Source organism: Festucalex cinctus, chromosome 18, assembly GCF_051991245.1.
Source record: "Festucalex cinctus isolate MCC-2025b chromosome 18, RoL_Fcin_1.0, whole genome shotgun sequence".
Lineage (NCBI taxonomy): Eukaryota > Metazoa > Chordata > Actinopteri > Syngnathiformes > Syngnathidae > Festucalex > Festucalex cinctus.
Genome location: NC_135428.1, coordinates 18,766,740 through 18,780,102, shown reverse-complemented (window position 1 = coordinate 18,780,102; position 13,363 = coordinate 18,766,740). Strand labels below are relative to the sequence as shown.

General features: G+C 39.6%; 1 protein-coding gene across 1 annotated transcript in view; it reads left to right on the top strand.

The window, feature by feature from the left end:
- Positions 1 to 8,262: 8,262 nt before the first annotated feature.
- opcml (opioid binding protein/cell adhesion molecule-like) overlaps positions 8,263 to 13,363 on the top strand; it is a 185,386-nt gene continuing 180,285 nt past the window's right edge. Inside the window, exon 1 of the mRNA XM_077505823.1 lies at positions 8,263 to 8,881. Coding sequence (XP_077361949.1) covers positions 8,724 to 8,881 — 158 coding nt within the window. The 5' untranslated portion in view covers positions 8,263 to 8,723. The remainder of the gene's footprint in view (positions 8,882 to 13,363) is intronic.

Below are 13,363 nucleotides of genomic sequence, written 5' to 3'. Positions count from 1 at the left end.
GGGACAATTCGGAGCGCCCAATTAACCTGCCATGCATGTCTTTGGAATGTGGGAGGAGACCGGCGCACCCGGAAAAGACCCACACAGGCACAGGGAGAACATGCAAACTCCACCCAGGAAGGCCGGAGCCTTGACTCATACCCAAGTCCTCAGTACTGGACGTGCTAACCACTCACCCACCGTGCCGCCGTAACTAAATTTGATCAATATTATTTGCCGATTTTATGGCCATTACAATGGCCACATCCAATATGGTGGACGTGCTGACATATTTGAAACTGGCAACAATGCTGTGCTGGCATCGATTATTGCTACACAATATATTGGGTCAGTCTTTGTGATATTTTCAGATATGGATCTGGACATAAGTAGAGATGTCCTCATGATTCTATTGCAGTTTTGTGACATTAAGTGATGCGGTATTTTCTTTACGCTATTAAAGCATTTAAGGCTGTGCCGTCTATCACATTGTCCTCAGCTCTCATTATTTACAAATACAAACATTGTTTACAGACATGTCATGCCACAACTCGCAGATTCACTTTAAAATGTTTGCACGCCAACATTGACGTATTTCTTGCCTGCGCACCAAACATTTTCGCAAAGGCCGTGATAAGCTTTGCAGATAAGACAAGTCCGCAGTCAAGCCAAATAACGCCATTGTTTTTAATATTTTTAATGTCTTAGTGACTTTACATGATCAGGATTTTTGGGGCCGATCACGATCACCGATCAGCAAGTTTTAAAACAACGATTTTGAGTTGCTTTGACACAGCGTTGCCCCTGTAGTGTGACACGTTCAACGATTGGTCGGCTGTTGTCCAGGACGGTTCACGCCATCACGACGAAAGTCTAGCATGTCAGAATTTTTGCTCGTCTTGTCGCACAATGTGACATACCTGCAAGTACGTCGCCGTCCATTTGGTTCCGCTGCATCGACTAATAGCGAGAGGGAGCGAATGTCAATCACAAACTGACCAGCACTTTATAGCTCTTTTTATTTATTTATTTATTTATTTATTTACTGCCCTGCGATTGGTTGGCAACCAGTCCAGGGTGTCCCCCGCCTACTGCCCAGAGCCAGCTGAGATAGGCGCCAGCAGCCCCCGTGACCCTTGTGAGGAATAAGCGGTCAAGACAATGGATGGATGGATGGATATTTATTTACTTACTTACTTATTTATTTTCTCCTCTTGATATCTCATGGGATGAGGCCAGACAGGTGCAACCCAAAGAATAAATAAAATAATACGCCCCGCTGGAGAGCAGACACATTGTGCACATTTGTTTCCATTTAATATAAGCAACACATGCTCTATATGGCATCATCAAGTAGGCCTATTGCCATAATTTAGCTCACACTACATTCAGGTTCTTCTGTACTTCGAGGAAGGAAAAAAAAACAAAAAAAACATGCTGCATGCAGGCGGCTGACAATGAAGTCCCACACACCCACGAGCACAACTTCTCCTCACTAAATGTAGGCCTACATGAGCGCTTCTGTACTTATCACCTCCACAAATCATATCTAAAAATATCAAAAGTCACGTTATTTTTTATTTTATGTCTACGAGTCACCTCGCAACATAACTGCCATCGTCAGGCAACGGCGACGTGAATAGAGTAGGCTACACAAATATTGTGACTGTCCTAATCATTTCAGAGATTTTGACATATGACGAGGGATGGGCATCGATCACGTCTTTGGGACAGACATATATCTTTTTATAGAAGTCGGGACAGGCCTGGCTGCTTTAACCCGCTCTTGCTTGAAAGTGATGTTTTTTTTGTTTTTTGTTTTTCCCTCAAGAAGGGTTCGTAATGAATGCGCGTATCCATTGCACCGTACTAAAGCAATTAAGTCAAATATTAATACAAATTTAAGCAGTATAGAAATTACTCAACACAATATAGCCAAATATTTCAGTGTTTGATAAAAAAATAACACAAGACGTCATCTCCAAATTAACTCATTCACTCCCAAAAACGTATTTATACGTTTATGTTTTTTTTTTTTGGGGGGGGGGGGGGGGGGGGGTTTAAATGCGAGAGCATACAGAAGGCTTTGATGCAGCTTCAGACCTGAAAATGTCGCTTAAAGCAATGGTAGTTATTACAAAAAACGGCCAGCAGGTGGCAACAGAGTATAAGAGAGCAGCACGGGCCATGTTGCAACAAGCTCTTTTTCCCAGTGTTCTCAACAGGTTTGTGAATAATGATGAAACATAGCTATATTCTAATGCTAATTGCTGCAAAACAGAAACATAAAAAATATACCTTTTTTTTCCTGATGAAAGAAGAGACTAATCTTTCTTTTGGTAGGTTCCATGTTTTTATAGCATTAGAACACAATATCCTGTGGGCATTGCAAAAGCAGTCAAAAAACAATAAAACAGTGAAAACGCCTGGGAGTGAATGAGTTAATAAACAAAATAGGCTATATTACCATGAATCATGTAATTGAATTTAAATACAGTGACCTACTAATTGGCTACTAAATCATATTTCAAATACTACCGAGCAGGGAGCGCGAGCAATGCGCTCATGTTTATCCTTATGGTTCCGCCTCCCCGACAACCAGTGCCGACAATGTTGTCTTGGTAAGACGGCATGTGATGATCGGGTGGAGTCTTGCCGAGTTCAGACTTGTAGTGTGACAACACGACACAGAGCGAATTTATCGGGTAATGTGACTGTCGTGAAAGACAAAAAAAAATCGTGCAGTATGAGCTCGGCATTAGCGTCCGTTTAGCCGTTTGCTTGGAATTCTCCAAGCTGCGTTTCTTGAACGCTTGTCCTCGTGTTCCTTACACAGGTGTCTTATTAAATTTGTCGTGTTGAAGGCATCAGCATCAAAATCAAATCAAAATATTCTGACCGAATAGATAAATTTTTTGTTCTGGTTAAAACAGTCAGTCAAAATCCCCTTGGGTGATGTAAAATTACTTTTTTCGAACAACTAAATTGTTATAATAAATAAATGAATATTTTTATAAATCATGTCAATTCTGTTTTGCCATTCAAAGTCTTTGTCTCTATGGGGTTCGCTAGTGTCGGGTGACGTCCAATTAAAACGGGTCGGTGAAGTTGATTTTTGTTTTGTTTTTTTCCGACATCACAACTTGGATTTCTGAGTTCAAAGGCAAGGCAAGTTTATTTGTATAGCACATTTCATACACAAGGCAACTAAGCATAAGCATCAACATAGAGTAGTTAACATTCAGAGGAAGAAGAGAAAATAAAAGTAGATTCCAAAATTTACTAAAAAAAAAAAAATACATTGTCAATATTAAAAGATTATTCAGGAAACTTTAAAAACCTTTAGCAAAGTTTAAAATAATAATAAAAAATAATGGGTAGTTCTCAGAGGGTATTTCTCGTGCATACTTCCTGGTATGAAGTCGGAAAAGTCCGACTTCCCACCTTCCCCGAATAGCATAAGATTCCTTTTAGTGAGACACCTCAGAACTGTTTTAAATTGTGAAAATGAAGAATATGTCTCCTTTAAATAAATGGGTCAAGAAAACTGTCACATCAGTGTTGGCCATGACCATTTTGTTCTGTTGTATGTGCTGTGTGGGGAAGATTATGTGACTGTGACAGCAGACAGTTTTATCCATGGGTGGATAATTTACTAAGCAAGGCATAGAGATTAGCCGCTAGGCCTCATTTTAACCCTTTCTTTATCTGCAAAAGTGTTCAGAAGCAGAATTTGACAGTTTAAACTTTAAACAGGATGTAGGATTAATGTAATAGGCATGTTCATGCAATTGATATTAATTACAGGAATTCCGAAAATACATTTGTTTAATCTTTCTAAAATTATGTTTAGTGAGCAACTGTAATTGCATTGGAATCTGTTTTAAACATTTTTGCAAATATAATTTTCTGATTCTTAACTTGGATGACCCATGACACCAAGCAATACACTTCAGATCACCACAGTATGGTTTGAAATGGAAATGCCTGATGGTTTGTGCATGCATCCTTTTGTAGGATAGCGCTAGCTGTGTCAGCTACAGTATGTAATTAACAGATTGTCTTATCAAAACACCTGGTATTGAACAAAGCAAATATGTGATTTAAGGGAACAATGGGAGGCGTCCAGGATTTGTGTTTGTTCTCATTTCTTACTTTCTCATTCTGGATGACAACTGATTTGCTTAATCCTTGTTTTCAGAAATTATCTTCACACATGCAGAATGTTCCTATTGAATGTTAACCTGGGTTCGATCAAACCCCTGGGGTTTGATGAACAGGCATGAAAATCTCTCACCTTTCGGTAAAATTCGCTGTTTGAAAAACAAAATAGATTACGCGAATCGTGCAGGTCCGATGAGAAAATATTTCAGGGCGGGGTCGTGTCTGGGGCCAATGAACAGTTAGTTTATTTTTGTTCAAGGGTGTCAAGTTTTCTCTTGTTAGTAAACCATAAACGAGACTTAAATTGGCGGAAAGGGCCATTATTTTCGCAACCCGGCTGCCAACAACAGTAGCAATGCGAATACGTGATCGATATGTGACGCGAGGTTGCCTTATTGCTTACGTTGCAGATGCTCCATATGTAATTTTGCCGTCTCCAAGCGTCCTTTAAGGTGTTTAACTCATTTGCTCCCAATAACGTGTAAATGTTTTTTTTTTAATGTTTTAAGTGTCCTAAAGACATATTTATACGTTTGTTTGTTTTTTTTGCTAGAGCATACAGAAGGCTTTGATGCAGCCTCTCAACTGCAAAGAACGGTTGCAGAAATGGTAGTTCTTACACAAACGGCCAGCAGGTGGCAGCAGAGCAAAGGAGATCAACCAGGGCCATCTAGAAAAAAAGCTAAATTAACCACAATTTTAAATAGATTTGTGAAAACTGATTAAACTTAGCTCTCTTCTAATGCTAATTGCTGCAAAACAGAACAGAGAGAAACATACTTTTTTTTCTGATGAAAGAAGACACTTTAATCTTTCTTTTGGTAGGTTCCATGCAATAGAACACAATATTCTGTGGGCCTTGCAAAATCAGTCAAAATCCAGTAAAACAGCTGGGAGCGAACGGGATTGCTTCTATGAAAATGGCTGGGAGTGAATGAGTTAATGAAACCCCAATTTGAGTTTTCACGAAAAACTCAAAAGTTACAACATGAAAAATTACACATGTTGTATTTTTAAGTACAAAACATTATTCATTTAGAAAACATCGCTAGCGCTAAAGCTAAAGTGATTGGTTCCCATTCAAATACTAGCGGGAAATTAGCATTGACTTTGAGAGTGATATTTCTTCAAATAACGAATATTCACACACACACTGTGAACACACAGTAATTTAACACTGCTCCCATGCACAATTTTTTTCACAATCTGAAAAACTAGTTATGTTAAAAGAGCTAAAAATGGACCTTTCTTCTGTCTCACTGTAAGTGTGCACTCCATCCATGTACGCTGTATGGCACCTGCTCCGAAGAGGCCAACATGGACAAGGAAGATTTTTTTTTTTTTTAATTGCAATTATATTTGTATAAACTCTTCTTATTATACTCTCTTACTTATTTAATTTCTCATTGTCCTTTTAAGTTAAATTTATAGCTTAATTTCAAAGGATTCAAGGAATTTTCTTATTCCAATGACACAAATGTCCAAATATACATGGCATGGCACAAAATACAATCCCTGAGGTCCCAGGTTAGCCCACTAAGTCCTAACATATAGATTATAGTGTAGGACTAGATGATAATAGCCCTCTATCGCATACCTAAGACTCTGTGGGATAATCATGTGAGTGACGGCACCCTATGGGTTGTCAAGTTGGCACCCTCCTTCCTCAATGTTTCGCTGATAGGCCCACGACATCTCCAGAGGGTTCAGCAGTGATTCCCAGCGTCCCAGGATCACCCCCTGGATGCCGACTCTCACCTGATGACCCAGCTGGTGTCCTTCCTCCTTAGCCAGACCCACTGACTCCCTCTTTCTGCTGCTTTGCAGAGGTCCTTGATGGCCTGCCGATGGGCCTTCCCTCGTACTCCCACCTCTCGGAGTAGCCTTGTTGTTGAAGTTGTTACAAAACCTCTGGATCCTACTTCTAAAATGCTAAAAATGGCATTTGACTCAGTTCAAATAAAATAAAGAAAACAAAAATGTTTGGAGATGGTCAAAGTAAGAAGGGAGGGTATCGAAAAACAGTTGCCATTACAGGTTATTTTAGTTAACTAAAACTAATGAAAAAATTCAAACTAAAATTCAAAAAACAATATTGTTACTGAAATAAAATAAAAATGAAAATGCTTTTTAAAAAACGAAAACTAACTGAAACCACATTTTATGTTTACAAAATGAACTAAAACTAACTACAATTATAACAAACGTCCTTCGTTTTAGTCTTTGGTAATTAATTTAATGCATGAGCCTTTGGGGATGATTTTAAATGTGATTTTTAGTAGATTTATTTTGATATAAAGCGGAATAAGGACGTTTGAAAGTATGTCACACAGAATTGATGTCATCTAGCAGCAGCCAATAGAACAGCACCTTCAGATGACGTCACTCCCATGGTGTTTTTGTTAATATTGCGCACAAGTAATACACATTCTTAACTAATACTAATACTGAAACTAACAAACTAAATTAAAAATAAGCATTTTTTAAAGAACTAAACTCATAAAAACTAACAGAACCACCCTGAAAACTAATAAAAACTAACTAAAATGAAGAATTCCAAAACTATCATAACCCTACTGCCATATTACAAATAAATTGGTTTATATACTGTAGCATTTTTCTAAATATGCAAAAGCACAAAAACATTATTTGTACAATTTTTAGGACCAAACACAATTTCTCTTCATAACATTATGTGGCCCTTGCGTCCTTCTGATTTTCTGTATGTGGCCCTCAAATGAAAAAGTTTGGACACCCCTGCTCTAGTCTAAATTGTCTGTAGGTGTGATTGTGAGTGGTTCTTTGTCTATGTGTGCCCTGCAATTGGCTGGCAACCAGTTCAGGGTGTACCCCGCCTACTGCCCAAAGCCAGCTGGGACAGGCTCCAGCACCCCCGTCATCCTTGGGAGGAAAAGCGGCTCCGAAAATGGATGGATGGATGGATGACAATGAAAAGGGGGGGGGGGGGCAAAATGCTTGAATTATGAACTATGAACTAGTTAATTTTGGAACGATTAACTTAGAAAAAAAATGTTCAATTATGAAGTTAATTTTCAAATTTGTTATCTGAACTTTGGAGTAGTTTGCATAGAAAGTGAACATTCCCGTAAGCTAGCTGTTTGAACTATCAAAGTTAAGCTAGCTTCAAAGTTAAGCGAGCTTAACTTTTTTTGTTTTTGTTTTGTTTTTTTAAAAAGAAGAAAAAAATAATAAAAAATAATAAAAAATAAAATGAACTTTCCCAACACTTAGGGATGTTCGATACCACTTTTTTTCATACCGATACCGATACTTAGACCCTCAGTACTCACCGATACCGATACCAACTGCCGATACCAGTAGTACATTTTGACAAATAAAAAAAATCACTAAAATATATTCTTAAACAAATATATTTCCTTTAATTTTGACAAAAAAAAAACAGCACAGTCACTCTTCAATAGTCTTAACACTCAAAATAAAACACAAAAATGCTCTTTTAGTTTAAGATTCACAATTTTGAAGTATTTCCAAACCAGTGAAGTTTTGGTGAAAAACTGCTGCAAGCTAGCGCCAGTTACAGGCAGGAGGACTCACTTAACGTCTTCCCCCTCTGCCATCGGTCGCTTGTACTCGTCTGCGTCACGAGTACTCGAGTACTTGAAAAAAGGCTGGTGTCGGCCCGATACCGATACCTGGTATCGGTACTCGCCCATCCCTACTTATTACACACTGTCACGTTAAGTTTGAATTTTTAGCAAAAAAATAAAAAGAATTAAATAAAATTATTATTTGTGGTGCTGTTACTAATCTACTACTACAAGTTAAAATCCTATAGATTTGCTTCAGGTGCAATGTCTAAAAACGTAAATAAATAAATAAATAATTGAATAAATAAATACGTGTAAACTTGCGATGCTCATAGATGAGTTTAACCAATTTGAATGAAAGCGGCAGGTATCCTTCCAGACGCCATAGACCTTCTGGTGCTACCTGGGTGTTAAAAAAATGGGAGAGGGAGAGAAGAAGGCTGAAGGGGTGATGTGGGGATCTGCATGAAGATGAAGGGAGAGGGGTGGGGGGGTCGTCTTCTGAGCGAAAATAATATACAGAGGAAGAGTAGTTATCGGGCTTTTTTTCAGGGAGTGCGGTTGTTTTATACACGGTGTCAAGCAGTCAGTCCACAAGAAAAGAGAACCCGAGGGCATAGCGACGCTATAGGCTACTTCGCAGATGCATCTTTGCGAGAGCATCCATTTCACGGCGATGACCATTCGAAGCTGAGGAAAGCGCTGCTCATTTCTTGGGGAACGTTGCCTTTTTCTCTCCTCCTCCGACCTAACCTCGGAAGTCAGTTTTCCTCGAGCAGCTGACGCTCTCCCCTTTCGTCTGCGCACACACACGCAGAATCACACTAGACTCGCGGTGTTTCATAACAAGCCTGTTTACTTGGAGAGAGAGAGAGAGAGAACAGCTCCGACGCCAATTCCAGCAGGCATCTTGTTTGTGGAATTTGCCGACCGCAGCGCCAAGACGCAAAAAAAGACGGAATAACACGGACCTTTCAAGTTATCCTGGAAGTTGCGCAGTGATCGCAAAACATGGGAATTTGTGGCTCTTTGACGGTGACTGGGAAATGCCTCGTCGTCCTCGGACTTAAATTGTTATTCCTTGTTCCTGCGGGAGTTCCGGCCAGGAGCGGCGATTCTGTATTAAAGGACAACATTACCGTGCGACAAGGGGACAGCGCCGTGCTCAAGTAAGTCTGTGACCCTTCATGCTGGTTTTTATGAGCGCCTGCGTCGTGGATGGCCGCTGTCATGTGCTGTCACACCATGCGCTAGCTATGACAGCTCATCGTACTCCTTTAGAGTTATTAAGGATATTCATAACAGACACAAATACAGAAGCCGTGTTTTATGTGAATGATGGCAATACATGCAGGCGTCATTGGAAAGTTCTGGCACAAAGGACAGAACTCGTTGTTCAGCCTGCCTTGTTCATTGCCCTTGAATGTTATTGATCGCTTGGTTTAATGTCTTGGTGAGGATGCAAGGAGCTGAGATACCCAAACCTGCATCAGCACGGGTGGTCTTCAGATCGATTTGCGTGTGTAATACGAATGCATTCTTGAATTGGATAGTGGTGTTTGACAAGTCAAAGTCGTAGTTTTCAAAAGACATTTGAAATTGAAATGACTCTGTTGTTTATATATATAAGAGGTAAGAGGTATAAATGTAATAATTTTGCACAGGGATGCTGTTACACTAAGCATACTGTGCATTAAACATTATGATTATATGTTAACAGTATATTTTGTTCAATCACAATGATCTCTTTTGGCTTTGTCATGTTATACATTTTTGCATTTTTTTTTAAATTTGGAATTCACCTTATATATGCAATCAATAAACGTTTTATGGAGTTGTTGTTATGTAGTGTTCTGTTGAAAGAATAGACCATGCATAAATGCCGTGGATCTAAAAGGTCTACACCCGTGTTTAAATTGCAGTCAACACATGCACCAATGTTTAAATGCCAGTTGTTAATCATGTCTTTTCAAAACTTTTTCCACCATTGATGTGACCTAATACCCGGACAACTCAGTAAAAAAAAAAGAAGCTGATTTTTTTTTTTTTTGCTTCTAGCAGAAGCCTAAAAAATTTGTGCTAACACTGACTGGTGTCAGATAGGCGAGTACCTGGTATTGGGCTATATTTTAAGGTATTGGTAGTCCTGTTGTGGCCGTTTTACAATTGGGAACTTGAAATTAGACGAATAGAAAATTGCCATTAATTTTATGCAATTGTAATGCTATATTGGGGGCGGCACGGTGGATGACTGGTAAGCACGTTCACCTCCCAGTGCTGAGGACGCAAGATCTAGTCCAGGCTTCGGCCTTCCTGGGTGGAGTTTGCATGTTCTCCACATGCCTGTGTGGGTTTTCTCCGGGTCTCCTCCCGCATTCCAAAGACATGCATGGCAGGTTAACTCGGCACTCTGAATTGTTCCTCGGAGTGCTTGTGAGTGTGGATGGTTGTTCGTCTCTGTGTGCCCTGGATTGGCTGGCAACCAGTTCAGGGTGCACCCCGCCTACTGCCCGAAGCTGGCTGGGATAGGCTCCAGCACCCCCGCGACCCTTGTGAGGAATAAGCGGTTAAGAAGATGGATGAATGATGGATGAAAAGAGGCCTGGGTTGGATTTGAAAAAAATAAAAAATAAATAAATGGAAAGTCAGAATTGCCCTGTACATTCTGCACTCTGCATTCCGCCAGCCTCTCTCCTATTGGATGTGCCTTCTGACGTCACTGCAATGCTGCTATAGAATTGAATACAGTGGTACCTCTACTTACGAACGACCCTTCATACAAAAGTTTCAAGTTATGAAACTCCTCAACAGGAAAATATTGCCTCTAGTTACGAAAGAAGTTTCAGGATAGCTCCCAAAGTTTACTGAACGCAACATACTTACAGCTGCTCTGGCATTGGCTATTACTGGCATCTTCCTGGCATCCCATTGGCTAAGAGTATTTGACCATAGATAGAAAACAGAATGTGTCTATGTAGCATCCTCGTCATTCGTCCCTCTGGCCATGAGGTGTTTAGATAGTTTTACGTAAATATTAACTAACAGCCGACGAATTTGTGCAATTTGTGGTGATTGATGAAGGCTATGTAAGGCACAGTAAGTTTTTAATTGCGACGAGACGGGCCTTTTTTTTTGGAAAAAGATCCCTTGCCGTACCTCAAGTTTCCATCAAGTTTTGGAATTTATGAAAAGAATCACCCAGAAAATGTGTTCACGATTCGGGAGATCATTCACTATGATTATGTTTGCCTTGGACATTTTTGAAGGATTGTTAAAAAAAAAAAAAAAAAGGTTCACTTATCCACCTGGGGTATCATGTGCGGCTTACATGATGTAAGCGTGAGTGAGTGAGTGAGTGATTAAAAAAAATTAAGAAGAAGATTGTTCAAAAAACAAACATCCTTAGATCAGTTCTTTACAAGACACCAGGCAAAAACACTTCTGAGAGAGAACATGAACCAAAGAGGGCAAAAAACGAAGAGAACAGCAGTTAAAAAGGTAAATGGGCATCATTTTTATTCTTTATTCTTTGTTTGTTTTTTTACATTACGCACAACTCTCATTTATTGTGCAATAATCTAATTATTACATGTATTTGTTACATGTTTTGATGCATTTTTATGCGTTATAAAACATTTATGTCTGAATTTTGGGAGGCTTGGAACGGATTAGGGCATTTACATGGAAAATGAGTCTCTACTAGTACTTACAAAATGTTCTACTTAAGAACTTTCTTACAGAACCAATTAATTTCGTAAGTAGAGGTACCACTGTATCTTTCACTTGTAGAGTATGTTGCGTTGTGGCAAACAACCACTTTGATATGGTGTTCCGTCCTCACAGCATATACATAATGAACGGGTTTCTCAGTGGGGTGCTGCATTTTGCTAATTGCAGGGCGAACAGGTCTTAATTAAATCTAGGTTGCAAATGGCAAACCTTTAAGCTTCTCTTCGAATGAAAAAATATATATATCAGGAAAATACTACGAGGCATCCATCCATCCATAACCTGAAACGTTTATTTACAGGTTATAGGTGACACGACGAGGTAAGGTAGGACTCAGACGCAGGCGTAAGGTAAGCCACCAAGGCAGCAGGTTTATTTCCGGCCAACAAGCATCTCCTCTCAAGCTGAGAGAAGAACAGGGAAGCAAAAAAGTGGAGAACAAAAAGCGCTCCACTAGGGAGGAAAAAACAGGCCAAAGGTACTGGGGACAACGAAAAGCGCTCCGCTTGGGATGAAAAAGGGCACAAGGCAAAAGGGGTAACAAAAGGCGCTCCACTGGGGAGGAAAAAGCACAAAAACAAGGCAAAAACACTTGGCAACATGACCGAGGACATAAGGACTGTGGGACGCTTCCATGCACTGACTGTGACACTTCGGCAACGGAGGGGAGAATGCAGGTGGCTTTTATTGCTGTAGGTGATTGGTGGCAGGTGGTGATAATCAAGGGCGGGGACCGGTAATTATGGAGCGGCAGGAAGGGCAAGTGACCTGGGGTGAGATGAGAGTTAGGGTTTTCAAAGTAAAACAGGAAACATGGATAACAAAACAAAAGCATGGGCCGTCACGCCGGTGGCGGCGTGACAATAGGACACAATAATAGTAGAGAACATTTTTGAAATGATTTTTCTCTTTCTCATTTGTATATATGCAATAATCACAAAATTTTGACATTTGTGCAGGTGTCTGTAGAATTTTCGTATCCCTTCTGTATGGGCATTTACATACATATACCTGTATACGCTATGCAGTAACACACACGCATGCAGATGCATGCAGCTGTGTTCACTCATAGTTCAATTTCATGCAGTCATTCAGCCAAGTGATTCTGATTGTAAGACAATTCTGAAAGCAATTTAATGGGGCTTGTGAATTAACTGAAACCGCAAAAATCTTTGCCAAATGGAAGTTCACTGTCAGAGATGCTTTGTCTGTTTGTCACACCGCATTCATTGGATCAGTGGTTGGTGTGTCATATCTGTGCAGATGAAGATACTTTTTTTTTCTTTCTTTTATCTGTGCTATTCAAGGCAGGAGTTTTTTTTTCTTCTTTGCAGGGAAGTTTCGTTAATCATCGACAGTAGTTGCGAAGCAACCTTACAATTTTGAAGTGCATTTTTTTTTTTTTTTTACAGGTTAATTCAGGGACCAGTAGCAAAGGTTTTATCAAGCAATAAAATTATGACAATACAGTATAACGAATGAGCAATTGCTTTTCTTTTGTGCACAATCAATTAGGGCTGAGCAATATGGCAGAAAAGTATATCATGATATACCATGTTACCCTTTATTGTGCGGCCCTCAAAAGTTAAATAAAAACTCGGGACACTATTTTGAAAACAAAATGTAATGTAATTTTCTCTCCAGAGTCCTGCTTTAACACAGTTCCATTCAGACTTCTGTTAATGGTATACTCGATCACCCAAGCACTTAATTCCGATTACTGGTACATGTCAATATTAGTTAGCTTAGAATTCATGGCTTCTCATCTTTCCTCATTATTCCTTTGTGAAAATGATGTGTCAGAAGTGTAGCTTATTCACCGCCTTGTAACGTCTATGCAATGTGTTTGGTTGTACTAGCAGCCAGCCAAAGGTCATTGCTTGCTTGCTAGCTGGTATGAAGTGCATTGATTTTTTGAGTTA